General features: G+C 44.0%; 1 protein-coding gene across 6 annotated transcripts in view; it reads right to left on the bottom strand.

Annotated features, from left to right (window-relative positions):
• FAM169A (family with sequence similarity 169 member A) overlaps positions 1-22,818 on the bottom strand; it is a 988,180-nt gene that overhangs the window by 620,333 nt on the left and 345,029 nt on the right. For all 6 annotated transcript variants that reach the window (XM_069627477.1, XM_069627479.1, XM_069627476.1 and 3 more), the window contains exon 3: positions 1,420-1,519. In XM_069627477.1, the coding sequence (XP_069483578.1) occupies positions 1,420-1,519 (100 nt within the window). The remainder of the gene's footprint in view (positions 1-1,419; positions 1,520-22,818) is intronic.

The raw sequence follows: 22,818 nt of genomic DNA, 5'->3' as shown, positions 1-22,818 counted from the left end.
TTCTTTGCACCTTCAACAGATCTGGTGTCGCCGCAAGAGCGGGAAAGGTGAGAAAAAACCTTCACCGATAAGGCCTTGTCAGGCCTCTCAAATGTTGGTAGCTTTAGCCTCTGTACGAGGGACCTCGGACCCGGGTCCGGTAACAGCCTTATTCGCGCGGGCCTCGAACAAGCGTTCGGTGACACCAAGCCCGCCACGGCCTCGGGCGCACCCCGGTCTTATTTTTGACGGAAGGTGATAGAGAGGCCTCAGAACTAGCTCCGGTACCCCACGACTTAGTAGAACTGGGCCTACAAGCAGCCCCCACAGGAGGGGCCTTGGAGCATGCTCCGGTATCCACAGGCCCCTTACGGAGACCCTCGGAGAAAACTCTGGTACAATTATTAGGCCCAACGGGCACCTCAGTGCATTCCCCGGTGACAGAGCGATCAACACCCCTCCCGGCCCGGGAGGAACACAGAAAGGTATCCCCCGGCCGGGGTGCTCTGAAAAGTAAAGAATTTACCGGGCGTTTCTTCTTTTCGTCGATGAACACCTGAAAATGCGAAGGAGGAGTTCATCGAAACACCTCCTCCCACCGCTCCATTTGACTTTGAAGTGCCCGGACCGAAAGGGAATCCCAGTAAAAACAGGAGTCTCAACGGTGATCCGGACCCAAACACTCTAAACAAAGGATGGGGATCCGCCCTCGCAAAGCTTCGGTGACACAAACAATCTGGAAAGTCTAGTTTGAACGACATAGACAAACTAGTACACGATCGCTAGCGAGAGCCAGAGAGGAAAAAAGGGAAGAAAATCTTCCGCGGATGCAAGTGCGTCCAGTCCCGAACGAGTGGAAAAAAGGACTTATGGGCGATGCGCGGGGCTGAGCCAAGGTGGGCGGGGTTACGGCCGCGTGCCGGGTTCCACGCAAGAAAGAGAGGAAGGACACATTTTTGAACAACACTTTTTTGATGCTTTTTACAAAGTGCTCTGGTCCCGTCCCACAGGATGGAGAGATGTCCCATAAGTATGAAGGAAAGGGGACGGGACGTAGGAGTAAGGCATAAGCATGTGCTGATAAAATGTTGAAAACAGGGGGTGGGGGATAGGACTGCATTTGAAATCGCCAACATCTATATTTCGATGAAACAGCCATTTATGCCAAATAGAGTGTACAATAAATGCAGAATTACGTTTTGCAGAAGAATGATTACAGCATTTAGGGTAATAAAAATGCTTCTTAAAATGTTCAGGTTTAACAAGAAGAAAGTAACATTCTGGGCTTATTTAGGAAACATTTTTGGTTATTAAAGGGTCTTTTGTCTAAAAGTGTGAAGATTCACTAGTCACAGGACTATCATGGTTGCAACGTTAACATGGTCTACACATCACAAGGAATATCAGGTGAGGTATAACTTAAAATGATGAAAAGCACACCTGTTAGCGTGTCTTCAGGTTCAAACAATGCAAGCATTTTGTGCGTCTGATCTCCACCGTACAGCGGAACAAAGCCTACCATAGACAATCGTACAGGAATCTGAAACAAAATAGAAGAACAATGAGCAGCATATATGGGTAATGGTGGAAAGACCAATTTGTTCCTCATGTGAGGAATTATCAGGGTAGTGCGTACATCAAATATAAAGATAGCTATTCATTTGTAAAGACTTCTAAGCGCATCTGTGGTGGACTGCCTTGAAAATATTGTGACATCAGAAAGCACAATGCCAGTCATTTTAAAATAAATGGTGACCTAAAGGAGGCTTAAAAGTAAGGCACGATGCTTTTACACCTCAATTTCACATTCCAGCTAATTTTAGAGTTCACACACAGCAGAGAAGGGGTATGAGGCGGAGTTTACGTCTCCACCGTGCTTTCCTTCTCCCTCCTGTGTGAACACTTTGTTTTAAACTTGCATGAGATGTTCACGCAAGCATAACACTAACAGATTCCTATGGAATCTGCCTCGATTTAGCACTTGCTCAATAGCAGGTGGATTCCATAGGAATACATTAGTAAGCACCGTCTGCAAAGTGCAATTTGCAGACAGCGTTTACTTTCTTACAAAACGGAGAGTAAAACTGAAGTTGTTTCACTCTTGAGCTTTACACTCCACTTTGTAAATGTTTAACATTGAATTCAGTGGACCCATCAGCATGCAAGTGCAGACGTTGGTGGTCCTCCGCATGCAATGTGCAGTTCTTAGAAAATTATCCCCAATGTCTTTTTATTGGAAGGGCTATGACGCCATGTAACTATGGAAATGAATGTAAACAATATTCTAAAGAGTACAGCTACCACTTTGAAAATTCTATTGAAGTTGCCACCATGTTGACGCCACCATTGAGAAAAAGAATGTTAGCAAAGGGAGTAGTATGTGTACATGTAGGGATGGGGCATCACAAAGTGAAAAAGGGGTGGGGAAATGGAGAAGGTGGAGTAAAAGGAAGGGAATGGCGTTGAGGGGGTGGGGAGAGCGGTATGGGGGTGAATCACCCATTTAGAAATGGGCGAAGAAATAAAAAATACAAATCCAAAAAATTAAAGGAAGGATAAATATAGCCTGTTCTCGTTAAAGGGAATTTTCAATTTAGGCCATATAACCGTAAAGGGAAGTACAACATTGTTACATGTTAAAGAAAAGACACATTTTCACAACTTACTAAGTTAGGAAAACGATGCACAGGACCAAACCAAAGCAGATTGAAACTGCTTGATGCTCCGTATGAACAACAAGTGATACAGTGGTTCAACTCCAGGGTACTATGGATGGAAATTATAAACTATATGTAGTTACTAAATTGCAATGTGAGAATAAGGAGAAGAAAAACTGCTCTTAGTTTGTCTCTCTTTCCTCAGGAGTGATGGAACTTCTTAGAGTAGTTATAGATCTTTGAGCTGAGAAAAAAAGGAGATAAATAAAGTAGAGAACCATGCAGGAGATTAATCTGCAGATAATCCCAGGGTTGCCTATTGGAGGTGTGCCTTTGAGGGTGTTACACATTTTGTAACTATAATAGAAGTAACACGTTAGCAATTTATGGCATATGTATAAATTGGCGTTTTATGTTTTTCACAGTAGAATATAGGAAGTTCGTAAAGGCGAAGATGAATTAGCAAATTCATTACCATCCTGATTAAAGCTTCAATAAACAATGAGAGGTACAGAAACAGGTAATGTAAGGGTTTCATTAGAGTACTTCTCTCGGCATCTGACTTGTAGAATAGTGATGAAGGGCGAGCGTGTGTAATATACTATGATTAGATAATAAAGGGTACAATTAATCTGCTATTTCAAACGCATGATCTTGAAATGAGTCACAGTACTGTCTATTATATGAACAAAATATGTTTAACTCTATGCAAAGAAAACAGTGTTTAACATAAAAAGTATTTATTCATTTTGCTATTTCTGAATGTAAGTCGGATCGACTAAAAAAAAGTGGACCAAATAAATGTTTTAGCAATTAAAGTTTTTTCTGTAAAACAAAAAGTGTAAATGGGCGTAGAACTTCATATTTAGCAACTGAGACCTTTCATTCTATGGTTTAATACCCCTATGTAAGCTATCCAAGGTCATCCATCACTGGAAACATACCCTACACCCTTCCCACACTGACTTACGCCAACGTCCCATGTTTGCCTTGTACTGTTAGCAATATACATTTGGCACCCCAGATGGGACCTCATTGCAGAAAGATCCAGTCGGATTAAGATGCCATAGTCTGATAGCAGGCAAAAACAGAAGGGGGTGGAGCGCACTGCTGTTATCAAGACAAAACGCTTTGCTAGCAGCCACACTTTCTCTCACCAGCCGACCTGTTTGACACATGATTTCTGCAACTGAGGATCCCCTGTCTATGTGACAAGAGGATTTACATTCATGGTGAAGCACTGGAACAGAAGACTGCAGAAAAAGAGGCGAGACCATTCCGCAATAATATTGTATGATCTGATAATTTAAGAATGAAATGCATTTCCCTGTGAAAGCATACTGTTAATGAACCATAGGGAAGCACATGTGGATATGTAGTGCTGTGTTCCCTGTGAAAGCATATTGTTATAGTTGTAATGAGACACAGGGAAAAACACTTGGCTATGTAATGTAATGTTTCTATAGGAAGCATTTGTAGATCGCAATAAATGTGGACACTGCATTTAAGTGAGACATTATCAATGCAACTTTGTGATCCTAAAGTAAGTAGACAAAGTAGGAAAAGAAATGGGATTTAAATGTTGTAAGAAGCAACAGGAGTTAGAAAAACATGTGTCTACCCCATGGGAAGGAACGCCAGACTGGGAATTAATGATTAAATAAGGATTGGGCATAGTGATGTTTCTGAAAAAATGGCATGAATACACTGCTGGCAACCCTGATCTATAAATTCCCAGTACATAGATCGTTTTACCTGGAAAAAATAGAATATTTAAGTGAGGTACTAGACACTAGGGGTGATCAGGTCATTAGACCGCTGAAATGGGAAATATACAAACAATGGGAAGATTCTTCAAGACAAAAAACCACGAGAGAAGCACAGATGAAGAAATGTAAGCCACAAACTGGAAAAGAAAAAGTGCGCACATATGATCAGAAAGAGATGAAAAGATTGGGATGAAGGAGATTGTGAAGATACGAGGATAAAGGATGTGTATTGTAAGGAAGGCATGGTATCAAAATAAGACAGAAACAAGTGATCACAGTTCAAGGGTATTTATTAAACTGTAAAATGGGTGAGAAAAACGCCTAATCTAAACCTCAATCTAAGATGACAGCAAGCTAGGACCATCAAATAATGATAATACCGTCCAAGGGGAGTTTAGTCAAATTAAAAGGGCCCATACTAAAAAAGACTATTGCCAATCCTTGCCGCTATGTTACACAATAGTGTAGGGTGATGTTCACAAGGAAAGAAAGAAGTATTCACTAAATAATAAGTCAGGATGGCATGGCCGGGGTCTCCTTTTCTCACGTTTTTAGGACGGGACAAGGCAGGACTCTTGATCACAGCAATCTTGAGCTTTCCCAAGACGAGGTTACAGTTCCTTTCACCAGATCAGGGCCTTCTGTGCCCAAGTCTCTTTCATGCAAAGTCTTTTGCTTCAGAGGGCCTGTTATGCCATGAACAAAACTAAAGTTCCTTCTATTTATTTTCACGTTGGGCGATTATTCTTCACCCTTGGATCCCCCTCAGCCGGGCTCCGATCCTTCCCTCAAAGTTAGCCTCCCTCAGTCGGGCTCAGACCAACCACTCACTGTGGACATCCCTTAGTCGGGTTCACACTTGTCGTTACAATGTTCACGGGTCTATTACTGCTCACTCTAGTTCGCAGGCATCCCTCAGCTGGGTCCAGATTTGCCAAAATACACAGTTCACTTTCCTTAGCTTTACCACAATGCGGGATTCACTTCCCTTAGCTTTCTCCTAGTATCCCTCCATTGGGTTCACATCGCCTTTTTAACACAGTTTAAAAGGAAGTCATTCTAGACCCCTTAGGTTCTTCTCTTACCCAAGTCTGGGTCTCAGCCCCCAGTCAGGCTTTCCCTTATGCCTCTAGTCAGGCTTCACAACGCTCTATTATCACAATGTTCTCGGGTACGTTATTGTACTCCCTAATTCGTAGGCATCCCCACAGTCGGGTTCACACTTGCCCCATTTACACAGTTCACTTTGCTTCCACTACGTGCCAAAGACTTTCAACTGTATAAGGGGTTTGGCTTGACCCTAGTATGACCACTTTGACACCTCGCGCCGGCCTCCCCTAAGGCCTCTTGGTACTTGTAGTTTCTACAACAACCGCCGACTTTCGGGATTCAACATAACCCACTTCAGGACCACTTTGATTCCCTTATTCAACACATTCTCCTTGTTTGGGAGAAGGGCAGCAATTGGAGTCCTTCGAATGAGCGCCCACGTGACGCAGGACCACTCTAACTCTGATGCCAATTTTTGCGCTTCAGTCTTCTTTCTTTGTACAATGTTGCTCTCCGCGACCTTGAGCCCAACACAGTCCGGTCTATTAGCTCTTTCTGACTCACCGTCTGTGCCAAACTCTGTTGGCGTCTCTTGCCTCTGGAGTCGAGGACGGTACCATGATGGGAACCGCTTCCCCTCGCCCTGGCTATCAGTGCGGGGGGGTTCCATGTACCGCTGACATCCTTTGCACCATTCGCCAGCTGCAATTCCCGGTCTTATGTTTCCCTTCTCAGAGGTTCTGTGGGTCTGGGTTGAAAAGGACCAGGGCAGTTCCCTCCTTGTCGTCCTTTCAAGTATCGTCGCCTTTCTCCTCCGTTCGAATTGCCGTCCTGGAATAGCTGCTTCCTCCTGCATATGGGCTTGCTCAGAGTGTGCTTTCGTGATCTGTCTTTTATCCCTATGGGGAAATGGAAGGGAAGACGGGTGTGTGTGTGTGTGTGTGATTATCTGCAATTGCCTGACCCTTGTGTTGGGACATGCCAGGTATACGGCTCTGGTGTTAGCCCGTTGTCTTTCATGGTAAGCGTTATGTGAGAAAGTGTTTGTGTCAAGAAAGGGGGGTTAGGGGGTTGAGTTTTTAGATATCCTAAGGGGTAGAATGGGGAAAAGGTGTCGTAAGGAAGGGGGTACCGCATCTGACCCTTCGGTGTCCCACTTCCACTCCCCGCAGACCCCACATCCAGGTGATCCTCCCGCACTGGTCCACCCCTAGGAACTAGATCCAATAGCGATGACCGTGTCCTGGCCACCTGGTTGACAGATCCCCAGGGACTAGCAAGTGAGACACCTTCAGGTTTCTCACAGTATGTAGCCAATGCGTACCCCTGAGCCCTGGCACCTGAATCAAAAGTGACTTTAGAGGATGAGACAGATCCATTGTTAGAATTTTTAAAGGTAAAAAAATCTGCCATTAACCTATCAAGTACCCAGTGACAAGGTGGTCTCTTTGCCACGTCGTGCTTGCAGGATTACAGCCCACAACATGGAAAATGCGGAAAAGGTAGTAGTGGCATGGGTTAAAAAATGGGGTAGGAGTGGAGCAAGCTAAAGTATATGTGCTCAGGGAACGAGATACGCTTGCATTTGCAATAGTATAGAGGCTGTGCAAACAAATGTGAGAATGTTATAAAAAGATAAATGCTAGGGATGAAGTATATCCTCTGCCAAATGATTATAAGAACATAGACCAAGCAGTCAAGAAGTATAAACTTGATGCAAAGTTCTGTGCTGCAATAGTGTCGACCTTTTTATTTTGGGTCATAAATCCCCCATCAAAGTATATGGTAACTCAAGTGTTACCGATGAGAGGTGCCTGCGTTTGACACTGATAATCCGACACACCAGGTTCATGTCCCTTGGAACCGTATGGAATTACTGTCCTTTACTAAAGATTATCCAGATATTAGACAAAATCCAGAACACTGGTACACCAAGACAGACTGAGTACTTAAAACAGGTCCACTCACATTGGGAAATATAGATCAGTTGTTTTCATGCATTCTACCAGCAGATATATGGCCACAATGCAGAAAGCAGGACAGTTTAGATCCTGTCATAAAGTGGGAAGAGGTGATAGAGGCAGTAGGAAAAAGGGGGTGGGGGGGAGAGACTGGGGAATTGGCAAAAGAAAAAATAGCTCTTCCAGCACTATTGATAGCACATATCCAACAAGTAATTCACTGAAAGCAAATGAAGTGGGATAAACTGACTGCTTGTAGGCAGGAAGAAGGGGAGTCAATTGAAAAATATTTTGCACGGAAGGAAGAAGTTTGTACTTCATTTAGCGGAATGGCCATTTATAAAAGCTACAGTGCAAGGCAAATGGGCAACATTCCTCCTTCATACAGGTGTGTCTAACACATCAATTTCCAACAAATTAGTGGATTCTCTAATAATCTGGTCCAAAGTTCAATATCTGACCTTGTACAGTTTAACATAGGTCCTATATCTTGCATGGCACAGCTTGTTGTCACTGATTAATGTGCTTTAAATCTGTTGGGAATGGATTTGTTAAAACATTTGCATGCTAACATGTATTGTTCGCATGATAGAGTATACCTAACATGTAATGCTGAGTCACTTTCAAAATGTTTTGTCACCGTTACTAATTAACTGCCACCTGAACTTAAGGGAATTGATCCTGTAATATGGGATACAGTATCTGATGACGTAAAATGTATGGTAGTTGATCCAGTGAAATAAGAGTCAAGCCTGGTGCCATATTGCCGCAAAGTCTGCAGTATAAAATACCCAAGGAGGGGCTGGAAGGAATAAAGTCTGTAATACATGATGATCTAGTTAAAGGGATTTTAAAAGAAATTGTGGATAGTCCCTGCAACAGCCCAATTCCTCCTGTACAAAAACTAATTGATATGGAAACCCTGTGTTCCAGCACAATGGAGACTAATAATTGATCTCCGAGCAATAAATAAAATTGTAGAACCACAGTATCCTATAAATAATATAGGGAGAGGTGAGGCTTTTACTGACCAAATTGCAAAGGCAACTGCACAGTCCCCTGTATCACCTGTTCATATTACACAAATGATGCAGACAGAGAATATTGTATTTGATAATACCTTTGAGACAATGCGAAAGATTCAGGCTGAGGCAACTGAGCAAGAGCTACAGGATTGGAAAATGCATGGGGCACGTATTGATGGGTGTTTGGTGGATTCACGGAATTAACATAGATGGAAGTTACTGAATAAATATATACCCCTTATGTTGTCTCATGCCCAAGGTCCATCTCATGTAGGGGCCGATGATAGCTTTAGTCTGCTAACCACAATATAGGCATGCAGCAATTGTGTACTGTAGAAACTGTCATGTTTGTGCTGTTCATAATATTAGTAAGTGGGAAGGTGCATCAAAAGGACATTTTAGACCTCCAGAGTTCCCATATGAAGCCCTGCAAATGGACTTCACCGAATTCTCTACATGTCAAGGAAAGAAATATGCATTAGTAGTAGTATGGATGTTCAGAAAACGGGTAGAAGCATTCCCATTAAAAGAGAATACTGCTTGGAGCACTGCAAAGGTGTTAGTTAAGGAATGTTTACCCCGATTTGGGTTGTCACACACAGTTTGGAGTGATAACCGTTTTCATTTTGTTAATACCACTATGGATTTGATATGTAAGGCATTCGGCATTAGGCAGAATTTTCATACCATATTTCATCCACAAGCAACTGGATTGGTGGGGAGAATGAATTCTACTTTAAAACATTCAACTGCCAAAAATATTTGCCAGTAGCACCCTAGTATGGGTAGATGCACTTCTGTTAACATTATTCTCTATGAGAAATATTGTGTATTCAGGTGTTGGATTAACTCCTTACGAAGTAGTCATGGGCTGGCCAGCTAATGTGTGGAATGTGCCAAATCTAAAGCGTTTAAGTACTGTACCTTACACTTTATTAAAAGATTACTGTAAGGAGCTGACTAAAACATGATTTGTTCTTCACAAACAGGTCACTGACAAATTGCCAAAACCATTGGAGGGGCCAGGACACAGTATTCAATCAAGTGACTAGGTTTTCGTGAATAACTTCCAGCAAACATCTGGGTTGCAACCCAGATGGAAGGGCCCAGCACAGGTGCTGCTGATCGCTCAGGCTGTTGTGAAGAGCAGTGGCCATAAAAGCTGGATCCACACCAGTCACGTGAAGCATGCACTGCGCGCATTATCACCGGCCCTTGTGGATAGTAAATTGCCTGGTAAGGAGACTCAAAAGCCCCCTCTGTGGTGAGACTATTGATCTTTGCAAACACAGTGGGCCTGAGGACATTAGTGGACCAACAGAAGAACAAAGATACAACTTGAGACCCAGGAAGCTGTAAGCGGAACTACAAAAAGTGAAAAAAATAATTTTGTTCCTGAAGAATAGTGGCCAGGTGGCAAACCCCCCCCATCTTTTGGACTATCTAAGGGGTGAGATAGAGAAGAAAAAAAGAGACAAAATTGCAGTATTTTTGCAGCCCTGTTACTTTGACTTACCTATTACGTGCTTGAAGAAATACAATATGCTACATCAAAGGAATACTGTTATATCATTCCATAACAGTTCATACAATGAGGAAAGAAAGAAGTGGTATACGACCAAGGCTTTTAAGTTATGTTGATTTTTATTACACTATGTGTTATTGGGGTGTGGTTATTGGTAGACTATATTGTTTATCCAGCTGTCTCCAATACCACTATTTTATTGCCTACTTTATCCACTGTGCAAAAATATCACAGGGAGATTTATGGAGAAAAATACTTTTCACTGCTACATAACACACATGAAATCATCAACAGAAGCAATTGTTATATCTGTCTGAATTACCCAGCCTGTGCTGGTGAAGGCCTACCATTGCAGCAGCTCCCACTACGATCCTCCACCTCATGTTATGCGCTACATAGAGCTGTGGCTAGGAGAGGCCCTCCTTTTGCTGGCAGATGGGCAAAAAAATGGTGGCAGCAAGCCTAACTTTCCACAAATCCCATATCAGTATCTTGATGAGAATCTTCTTTAAAAGGAGGGTTGTGAGGGTGTTGCTGTGCCTAACAGTTTTCCCATTAATGGACCCATTTCAAAGGGAATGGTCTTTTCTTATGAATGTGTCATCATACAGCAATCATGCCTCTCAACTGCCTTCCCATGCACCTACTCTCCATATAAAAAATAATACTGTCTTAAGCAGTGTGTGCATCTCCAGCGATGGTACAAGGAATATGGGTTTACCTTGAACTGCAACTATACATTGCACCTGCCAGCTCAAGTGTTTCAAGACCCTCTCTATAAAGGGGAATCAGTGTATTTTATTTGCGCTACTAATGCGCATTCTAGGTTACCTTCTAACTGGGCATGGTGATGTCATATCAGGTTTGTGCTGCCTGCTATGACAGTGAAAGATAGCCATTGGTCTTCTCTCCCACGGCAAAAGCAGGGGAGAGAAGCCACCATAAATGAAACATCAGATGCCCTTATTAAATATCACAATCGAGTTAAAAGCTGTACACCTTGTAGCATTGCAGAACAGGGCAGCGCTCGATATGATTTTGGCAGAAAAAGAAGGCATTTGTCAGATTGTTGAAGCGAAATGCTGTTCATAATACCCGACTCTTCCCCCTCACTGTGGCATGCCATTAATAATCTTCAGAGCATTGCAGGTCAGGCACATTTCCCCACTGATACACTAGATATCAGTGAATCTTTATGGTCCTTGATAACTACATATGGGTGGAAACTATTTTCAGCTTTTTTTTCTATTAGCTATGTTTCTTTTTTAGATGTTTGTGTATTGTGTGCCTGCCTTGTGCTATGCATTAGCCTCATGTCTCAGATCACAAGTAACTTCAAGATCCATCTCAAATTATGTGTTTAGGGAGGTGTTAGCTATAGATCTGGAAGATTAGGTTAATTGATGAAATGTGTACAGTTGAAGGATTATGTTTTTAAAAAAGGATTGCTAGCAATATACATTATATTTGTAGGTTTTACAAGTGTTTAACATAAGTTCTCTTCTGAAACAGTTAACTGAACATGTTTGAAATAGATCTAGCCTGCAAACACACAATGTCCTTGCTAGGTCACAGCTGTTGGGCCTGCCTTCAGAACACATATATAGTGTTAAAATAGCTAGGAGCAGCTGTAGAGGTAAATTTGAGACTCTGGCTGCAGTTCAATTTAGCACCAAGGCAGTGGTTGTTGTAATATAATCCATGTTGCGAATTGTGTGTATATATATATATATATATATATATATATATATATATATATATATATATATATATATATATCCTCTTTATGAATGGAAGGGGAGCAGAGACGGAGCGAGAGGGCTTGGACGTTGTCTTTACACCAATTGAGTAAAGCTGCAGCTACCAAATAAGTCTCTCTCTGAGCGTTTTTAAAATCAAGACTCTGTCCTAGTGCTTCATGGTGTCTTGAGAGTATTCAAAGAAAAAGAGAAGTATTTGTTTTATTGAATATCGCCAATTATCTCAAAACGTATACCATATTCACTCAGCTGCCAAGACAAGACCTTATTTTTCAATAAGGGTAAACTGCAATCAATGAAAGAACGACTAGAAGGGAAAAAAGAACTCAGAGGTTTAAACCCTGACTGATAACATTATAATTCCATTAGTGAAATCCAAGTTATCAAATTGTATCCCTGACAATGTGGGGACTCTCTACCACAGATGACCATAATTAGCACATAATGTACCTTCAAACCAGCCCAACAAACATATGGCTTGCAAGAACTGAACACCACCTTTTCTGGTGTTCCCATGAAGAAATGGACCTCCTGTCAAAGGATGTCCATGAAAAAACGGAAGTGAAAAAAACGAATGCAGAAATGACCTAATTTTTTGGGGTGAGATAACAAAATTCTTTTTGCACGTTTTGCTCCCTCTGATCCCCCAACCTTAACTAATACCCTTACCCCACCCCATACCTATATTTTAATAAAACTGTACCAACATTTCGAAAACAAAAATGTGTCCCAAAAAATGTGTAATTTCTTCGTTTTTTTTTCCAGATTAGTTTTTTTCTACAGATACCCTATTAAAAAAAAACGAATTCGCCACAGAGGGCCCTTCAAAAGGAAAGCCACCCTTCTACAAGTCATGAAAGAGTACTAAAGTTGAGTTCTTGCTTCCATGTTCACCCAGAAGCTCTAATTTATAAAGATTGACTCTACTGGCCCCCATCATGAACATCCATGGTGACGGGACACCTTTTTGGAAGAGCAGACACCATACTCCTACGTCCTGTGCCCTTTCCACCAAATGTATGAGCGATCTTCCACTGAGGGGACTCCCTTCCACCTCTACTAATGTTACAGACCCAAAAAAACAAGGAAGCTGTCATACAGCTCTCAGTGGAAGATCTCTCATAAGTAAGGAGGAACGGGGACTATGGACTAGGAGTAACTCTTTTTCTGACTATGGGGGTCATTCCGAGGTTGGAGGTAAAGAATTACCGGCACCGGTAAGGGTGCCCATGCCGATAATCCCTTACCTCTGTATTCCAAGGTCCCTTTGCTAGTCCTTCCTTACCTCCTGCTTTTAGCAGGAGTTAAGTATGGGACCCGCAAAGGTACTTCGGAGGTAATTACGGTACCGTAATTCCCATTGAGCCCTATGGGGCAGAAATGGGAATGGGGAAGGGCAAAAGGTGAATGGGAATTACCGGTCCCTCCAACCCTGGAATGGACTGGTAATTACTCCATTCGCCATGCCGGATTTGGGACGGTTTTAGAGGCAACCATGGAGCTAATTACTCCATGGTTAGCTCCAAACACGGAATGAGGCCCTATGACTCACCCAACAACTCCAAGTAAATCTGACCACATGGACTTAAAAAAACAAATGTTGCCACTGTTCTTTGTACAAAAGCTGCCTAAATCAAAACGTTGAGTAAAAGAAGCTATGGCAACATTCTTCGTCACATCCTTGAAAAAAAAAAAATCATTGACTAAAATGAACTGTGCATTGTTCTGGAGCTGCATCTGGCTGCTAAATTGGTGTGGTCAAGAATAAGAATAGTGTGCCATACACTTATGTGACTACAGGGGAGTCCACTTGAACAGAGCAATAGGACTGTGGCATAACATGGACCTCACACAGACTGATACTTCAATCTTTACCTCTCAGCTGCCATTGAAGCTATCCAATTCTGAAGCCAAGCTGACAGAAATGACTGAATGTATGCTAACTAACCAGACTTAAAGAAAATCCGGTAGTCATACACGAGGCAGAAGCCAGGATTAGCGGCACGGAAGACAAGGTTGAGCAGCATGATAACTGCTTCGAGGAAGGACTTAGAGCCAGCTTCAGTGAAATGCGACGACTTGGAATCATGCTCCCTGCTCAATGAGGTCATGCTGGGGTGCCCGTAAGTGCGGTGAGCCATTTATTGAAGAGCTCCTGAAACAGCTGGGGAGCAGCAATTTTCCGCTCAATTGCTTGTAGTGCAATTCCATCATTTCCTTGCACCGGTCCCGAAATCAGGGTAAACCCTGTGCACGATCATCGCCAAATTATTACATTTCAGAGATAGGGACCTCATTCTGAAACTGCCAAGAGACCGTGGAACCCTGCAAGTTGAATCAAATAAAACCCATATATATTCAGACTTTGCGGCTGGCGTCCAGGTGTTGCAAAGAACCTACAATCCAGTCAAGTGACTTGTCTGAGCTCAGCAGATCCAGTACGCCCTCATATTCCCTACTAAGTTATGTATACAACATGGGGGTAGGGGCGCACTTCCACAAAAGCCCTGCTGACGCCATCACATATATTGGGCCATCAATCCTGCTTTCCCCGAAGGGAGGCTTGGACAGAGTGCTCGAAGGAGCTCCGATCTTTGTTCTTCTCACACTGGAGAGTGACCATTTGGGTCATCTGTCATGACCTTTGACCAAGGAGGAATAATCCTAAAGCACAACGTGTTAAGACTGTTAACAAGCCGGGACAACTGACTGAACTTTACATAACATTGCTGATCGCACTGCACCCTAGGAGATTTCCAATGATGTTGGTATTGGTAGTCATCAAGTTGGGAGGGATGGTGGGACATGGGAGGAAGGCAGTGAGATGAGATGTTCCCATTGTTGGGTTTCAAAAGTTCTGTCAAACAGTATAATGCACTGCATGTCTGTCCTGGCTTTATGGTGCTGTCCCTGGGGGGGGAGGGGAGCGAATGAATGACAATGGCTGGTGGGTATGAGCGTGGGCCATCTGGGGCACTGACCTTTATCCACTGGAATGCACAGGGACTGAATAACCCAGCTAGGGCCAGGAGGTTGCTGACGTATCTTGAGGGTCACACCCCCTAAGGTCCTCCTCTTGCAGGAGACTCATGCGTTGGGACTGGTGCAGGATTCCTTTGTCCCCCAAATCAGGCCGACAGAAATTCGATGAAAATCTCCTTGAAGGCTCGCAAAGTGATGACACTAACACGCCCCATGGTCACATTCACTGTGGATATAAGCTATACCGATCCACAAGTGAGATATGTTGTGTTAAAGGGCATACTGGATGAAAGTAGACATAATAATGGGCAACTCCTACGGGCCCAATGTAGACAACCCTGACTTTTACTGGGCTCTTGCTGACATAGTCATTGGTCAAATTGATACATCTGTGGTCTGGGGGGAATATGAAAACAATCTTGGATGCTACCATGGACCGCTCCTCCAACACTCCCCGGCCTCCAACACTGGCTGCACAAACCCTTTTGCAGATTATGTCGTAACTGCACCTGTCAGATGTCTGGCGGAGGTTACACTCTCCGGTGAGGGAGTATACATATTACTCTACAGTTCATGATTCCATGTCACGGATCGATTATTGGCTTCTGTCCACAGAACTGATGGGGAGGGTACTAAGCTGGTCGCTCCTTCTGTGTACCTTCTCGTATCACTCTCCCATCATAATGTCTCTGGTCTTTACACATTCTCACAGACCCTGTCCCCTTTGACGTATGTCACCTACAGTGCTACTGGATCCTAATCTCACAGAATCACTGTATAGCAAAACTGAAGCGTTCTTTAATAACAATGTGCGCTTGGTTGCACTTTATTCTACAGCTTGGGAAATGTTTAAAGTGTTTATGTGGGGGGAGCTGTTGACACTGACTGCTGGGACCCTTAAGACACTTCGGTCAGAATGTGCGAGCTGGAAGGGCAGATTAAACTTCTTCAAAATAAGTATTGTATGACAATGGACAAAGCACTATTGGGCACTATTAAGGGCAACCTATTGAAATTCCAAGACCTGGCAGATAAGGAGGCATTATACATAACTAAACCAGTGCTTTCTCGTAAATACTGCGAGGCTGTAGACCAAGAAGGGCTCTAGCAAGGGCAATTAGACTAGGTTCCACTCCATGTATCCTTACGGGCATCACTGCTGCCTCTGGGGCTATCTTGAATGCGGAGGATGAAATGAATGCGGAATTTCAGGCGTACTATGCAAAGCTAGACTCCAGTAAAGATGTCACCTCAGATATACAATATTTGGAGGGCATAGATCTTCCGGTGCTGCCGGTAGAAGCAAATCTCGCACTTGAGGCACATTTCACCTGCTCCACAACTGTTACAAGTATGGGAGAAGTCATTGGCTGCTGGGTGCCTTTCTGCCTTCCGTGCTTAAGACAATATTAATGTTCCTATTGAAGCCTAGCAGGCCGCCGAATGATGTCACTTCGTATCGGCCGCTACCGCCATTAAATGCAGATGTACTCTTGGTGTCCAGACTTCTTTATATGGCTGGCCTGGTACACCTGGACCAGTCTGGATTTATCCAGGCTAAATCTGCAGCGCTAAATCTCCTGAGGCTTTTCGGCATCATCTCCCTTTGATCCACAAGCTAAAGCGGTGCTGTCCCTGGAAGCCGAAAAAGCCTTTGACTTTGTATCACAGAGGTATCTGATGGGGGTCCTGTGAAGTTATAGATTTTGGGCTTATTTTCTAATTTGTGTGCAGCTTCTCTGTTCCCAGCCCACGGTCTACATAGAGGGACACGCCAGGGCTGCCCTTTATCTCCCCTACTGTTTGCACTGACAATATAGTGCCACTTGCTGCAATCATTAGGACCAAACAGAGGCACAGAGGTTTACGAATGTCGGGAGCACCCACAGCTCATATCACTGTATGCAGATGACACCTTGCTATATATACCCGACCCGGAGGTAAATCTTGGTCCTGTAATGGATGAAGTTCATGTATTCACTAGGCACTCCGCATTTAATGTCAATAAAACAATTTGAGAGCCGTTTCCTCTTACTGATCCCACGCTTCCTTAGAGTGACCTGACTGGGTTTCGTTGGGTGGATTCCTGGTTCAAATACTTGGGCATTAAAGTCTCTAGGCTACAGAGTACTTTATATGTGGGCAATTATGCTGAGTATATTCAACATTTAGATGATAAACTCGGGATCTGGGCTAATCTGCCAATCTCCCTATAGGTTAGACTGTCCTTGCTGAATTTTTTTTTTGCAACATTCCCTTCTGGCCGAGCAGGGTTGCCTTCTCTTCTATTCGCTCCATGACGGTTGGGATTTTATGGCGAGGTCTGGTACAGACAGAATGAGTTGGGAGAAGCTCACTGAACCTTATGAGCGAGGTGGGCTGGCGACCCCTGATGTGGAATTATACTACCTGGTCTCTCAGGCACAATATGCAGGATGTTGGTATTCACTAGAAGCTGCAGTTGTGCATTTATTGCTTGGTAGGTATGGTGTGGCCACCACTAACTTGAAGTCTGTCATCTTTGGTGACCGGTACATAGACTCCAGCACCTTTGACCCGGTACGTACGACTGTTGACACCTGGGCTATGTTGTTTCAAAGATTCAGACTCACAGTGCTTTATCATACAAAATATCCTGCTTTGGAATTTCCCAAGTTAAGCTCCTACTTTTGATGTTGGTCTGCAGAATCCTGGGCAGACAACACTAGCTTAATACTGGGTGACCTATTTCCAGGTGGGTTTTGCGTGACTCTCGATGACTTCATGGCTAAACTGGGCGGCAGTTCTATTACTATCCTGCCTTATCTAAAGGATGAGAGCTGCAGCGAAGTGACTATGGCCGATTTCCCTCATGAACCAGAAACCTAGCCGCTCATAGACATTATGTGCGGAGAGCCCAGGCGTCTAATATTTAGACTGTACAAGCTAGTGCTGAATGCTCAACGTACAAAAATCAATGTGAGATCGAAATGGGAACACGACTTGGGGATCCAATTCTGAAACACCCAGTGGCAGAAATGCTGTGCGCTCACTAAAGAGGTGTCAATATGTGCCCATTACACACCAAACCAGTTTTAGATACTAAACCAGTTGCATTATGTAGCAGCAAAATTTGCTAAATTGACACTGGGCGCTTCCAATGAGTGCATGAAATGTGGCCGCTCCCCAGCGGACAGTCCACATGCTCTGGAAATGCCCGGAATTAACTGTTTTGGGAAAAATGTGGCTGCCACACTCCATGAGATGTTGGACATTCCCCCTACGCACCTGTCAAGTACCTCTTAGGGGACATAATCAAAGTCTAAGTCTCAGTGGTAGTTTGATGATTTTTCAATGTAGCCTGTATCGTAGTCAAAAAATGGGTGCTTCGATATTGGAAATCAAAATATGCCCCGACATGCTAAGTGGATGCGTGATCTTATTTACACCTCTGAAAGGGTAGAAAGGTATTCAGCCACAGTGACTTCAAAGTGCAGGCCCAAGGACATATGGACTCCCTTATGCGTCTAGCTCGCAAGCACTGATCGACTTGGAACAAAAGAGGGATGATACAGCACTATGAAACTATGTTCTTTCAAATGTTTTCCTTTTTATAAGAATGTACGTTAAATGCACTGTACCAATGTTAATACATACCCATTTCATCCATCCAAGAGCATTGAACTATTGAATAGGACTTCGTTTTGCCCTGTGTTTGCTTTTAACCTTAAATAAACGAACAAAAAAAGAAATAGCAAGATGTACACCAAACCTTAAGATAAACGTTTACAAAAATGGCTCAATAATGATACAGAAGAGTGACAGCAATTTGAGGAACATTGGGGATAGCTTCTCCAGCCTCAGCAGGTCAAGACATTAAAACAACACGCCTAAGAACCAAGGCTGGAAGATGTAGGTTAATAGGAACAAAATCCCTTTGCAAACCGGACAGCGAATAAGTGTGACAGCAGCTCACAATGTAGATCCACAATAGAGTATGGAGCAGGGACACAATTCTCAAGCGGGGAAAAGCCATCATTGAAGGTCAGGTTCAGCTCATGACAACCCACCACCACATCCTCACATGCTGATTCATAGAATAAATTACCAAAACACAGCAAGCGAGGATGTCATCCTTGACCTACGTATTTGAACATCAGGAACTAACCAGGACCAAAAATAGGGTGGTGCACATGGAACCCAACTAATGACCACATGCCTAACCCATACATACGACAGGCCACATGTAAATCCCCATGAGAACATGGCTAGCATAGCCAACGGTCCCAAACATGAAGATCGCATGCATCAAAAAACATAACCTCCTAAACTTATAAAATTAGCAGAAAGCAATCCAGAATACAGATGGACTAATGTCCATTAAACTAAGTCTCCAACAACAAACTTACTTGCACTGAAATCAGCCGCCACGTGATGATGTGGCAAGTCCCCACATTAATACAGATCTACAGCCCAAGCAAACCAAATCCGTGTAACGTCCTATGTTCTATGACAAAACACATTACAAAACACATTCACCCAGACTAAACCTTTGAATAAAGAACGGACAGAGCAGGACAGACAAGAAAGAAGGGACTAAACAGACCCAGAATAACTCCATCAACAAACCATACTCTCGCTACCTCACCCTCAATATATGTTTTATTTTAATTTTTAAAGTGCAGACCTAGCTTGAGAGCAGCTGAGCACTGTACAGAGTGTGGGTAGTGTAAGTGAGGCATGGTATCACAGGCATGACACGGACACAAAAGGTACAATTTGTAAAACCTTTATTAATGTTTCTAGGTTTGGAAAAACACCTATTCTGCCCTATAACTAAGATGGGAGTAGTCTCGACCATCAAATAATAAATAAACAGACCTAGTGAAGTCTGTCAAATAAAAAGGACCTATGCTAAGAAAACCTAATGCCTGCCCTATCTCTTGTACAAAAAGGGTATAAACGAGAAATGTTTGTAATGGAAAAATCAGTGTTCAAAAGAATACATGTGGCTGAATCAGCTCTTCTTCCCACGTTAGAGCGCACAGAGTAAGGGGGTCTTTGTAGGCAGGATCACACTCTTGCTCGGGTTTCTAACACAAAAACAGTTCAAGACGTGGATCAAGGCCTGCCTGGCCTTCCACAGTAATGTCTCTCTTCCCAGCCTTTTAACCCCTTAAGTGACAGGGGCGAGGCATCTCGTCCTTGGGATTACCTCCCTGTTGCCAAGGACAAGATACTTTGCCCTTTTTGGCACTTTGTTTTGTGTGATCCTTGCAAAGCAGGGATCACACAAAACTGTAATCTAACCCCCGGCCTTTGTGAGGGGGAGGTCCCTGCTCACTGCCCGGGGGCTGGATTACCTTCGGTTTCACATCAGCGTGCGTAATGCACGCTCACATGAAACTGAAAGTATTTTCACTGAGGCAGCCATTTTCGGCTGCTGCAGTGAAAACACAAGGCGAGTGTCCACCTAGCTCTGCCTCAATCTCCCACTGTATTTCAAGCCGGAGATCGAGGCAGGTGTCGCTGAAAAGGGGAGATTCTCCACTTTCCAACAACACCTTTTGTGTAAGCATTGATGGACGCGGATCGGGTGCAGAGCGCTCGATCCGCGCTCTGCAATGCCACTAGACCACCAGGGATGTGTTTGCAACGCAGGGGGAGGGGAGCTGCTTACAAGGTAAGCAGCCCCCCTCCCGAGGCCCCCAAATCATGGGGCCACAGGTATGGAGATGGGTAACCATCTGCCCACAGGGCTGGGGACATTTGAAAAAGGAAAAAAAAAAACAAATATGGGAATGAAATGGGGAGGAGGTTGGGGACCACTAGCCACCACAGATTTTTTTTAGAACATGAAAGGGTGGTGGCCCTCTCCCTCCCACCACAAGTGGAAAGGGGGGGCACCCCTTGTCGCCCTCCCTGGGGGCAGATTTCTGACCCCAGGGAGGAGTACATGAGGTGGCCCCCCATCCAATTGGGGGTGGGGGGGGGAACACCAGGAAATTGTGGGCAGGCCCCCCAAACGATGGGGCCTGCAGCGATGGGGCATGGAGGTTAGGGCAGATGGGTGCCCAATGGGGGCAAAGAAAAAAAAAAAAACAAATATCATGGTTGGTTTTGGAGGGGGGGTGCCCCCTGGCACCCCCTAGACCACCAGGGAATTTAAGAGGTTATCCCTCACCCCCCCCGACCCAAAATGGACTTGGGGTCATGTCATGCAGCCCTGCCTTGGGGAAGTTATCTGCTCTTAGGAAGGGGCATCTAACCCCAGGGAGGGCTGCATGAGATCCCCCCCTCTTATCCGCCCCCAGGGAGGGCTGAATGAGATTCCCCCCCTGTATTTGGTATGGGGGGGGAGAGGGCCACCCCCCTTTACATCCGAAAATTCCCCTGCAGTTTAGGGTGCCCCTCAGCCCCCCTAAAGTGCAGGCTGACATTTTCCATTTTTTTCTTTGTTTACCAAACTTGCCTTGGCGCAGATGGGCACATTGGTTTGCCCTCAGGGTGCCCGAACATTACTGCCCGACCCACTGGGGGGTCTGTCCCACATTTTTGAGTAGCCCTCCCCCGACACCCCAAATGGAGCGGGGGTGTACCTCAAACAAATTTCAGTTGGTTGTAGTTGGCTGGGTCGGAACTCGTTACCCACTGCGCACCTTCTATTGGTGATTTTCAAGGTCAGCCGGCAGCCTGAATCGTGGTTTGTCTGGGGACCAACTCTAGGGTTCCCATGTGGTTGAATGTTTTGGAGGGATGACAAACCTTTGGATGATTGCGGGCGCTGGATGGATTTGATAATCCAAAAGTTGGCAGTTGTGCCTTTGGTATTAAATAATGTCCTGGTCACTAGCGTTGTTGGTGCATGTGGTTTTTTATTTTTATTATTTCTGCCAGTTTGACAGAACAAAAAAATATATTCTACAGAGTGGCAATAGATGCCAGTTGGTCAACCATAGTGAAAGCAAACAGCTGACGCGCGTTTCGACCCAAGTCTTCTTCAAGGCCAAGTGAGTTGATAGGTGGGCTCAGGGTAGAGCTGTTGACTGGACCATCCAGGTCCAGATGGGCTGGGTAGCCTGGTTTATTGCCGGGATCGGCGAGGACAGCCGTAGTATTCGAGTAGAACTAATAAAGTAGTAATGGCAGAAATAATAAAAATAAAAAACCACATGCACCAACAACGCTAGTGACCAGGACATTATTTAATACCAAAGGCACAACTGCCAACTTCTGGATTATCAAATCCATCCAGCGCCCGCAATCATCCACAGATTTGTCATCCCTCCAAAACGTGTACCTCACACAGCCGTGTCCAATTGGCAAACATTGACAAAATTGCCTACCTCTCACAAAACGGTTGATAACCACATCAAAATATTTTTTTTTCGTTTCCACTCCACCTGTTCTTGAAAGCCAGGAAATTGGGGAATTCAGCACAGCAAACCACCATTTGTTCCTAGCTCTTACAAGGAAAAACAACACAGGCTTCTTTGTACATAATTTTATTGCCATTTCCTTGAAGAAAAAAAAATGTTTGCCCTTTTTGTTTATTTGCGTTATGACCGCCTACATGTGGGAAAAAAAGGGGCCACATTTGGCCGAGATATCTCATGTAACAAAAAAGTTACAAGGCAATGAATGGAGACATACCGAAATCACCAAAAAAGGCCTTGGCACGGGGGGGGATGCACAATTATAAACTCAATAAAAACTGATTTTTAAAAAAAAGGAACATTTGGGGTGATAAAATAGGAATATAGATCAAGTGATACATATGTGCAGCGGGGTGGGGTGGGTGAAGAGAGTCTGACTAAAAGCCCGTTTGAGATACTGACCAGGACTGACTACAACAAAGGAGAAGGGCTAGGTTAAAGTAAAAATATTTGGATAAAGGACTAGGATGAAGGAGAAGTAGAAGGACTGGGATGAATGAGAAGGAATTGCATTAAGGAAGAAGAGGAGTGGGACAAAAGGAGGACTGTGATGATGGAGAAGGAATGGAATAAAAGAGAAGCACTTGGATGAATGAGAAGAAGGGCTAGGACGAAGGAGAAGAACTGGGTGAAGGAAAGGGACTGGATAGAACAAGAAGAAACACTGGGACACAGGAAAAACACTAGAACAAACG

The sequence above is a fragment of the Ambystoma mexicanum genome, chromosome 6p (genome assembly GCF_040938575.1).
Source record: "Ambystoma mexicanum isolate Mex_15411 chromosome 6p, UKY_AmexF1_1, whole genome shotgun sequence".
In the NCBI taxonomy this organism is placed as follows: domain Eukaryota; kingdom Metazoa; phylum Chordata; class Amphibia; order Caudata; family Ambystomatidae; genus Ambystoma; species Ambystoma mexicanum.
The sequence above is the reverse complement of the archived record's forward strand: the minus strand, read 5'-3'. Positions and strand labels throughout refer to the sequence as shown.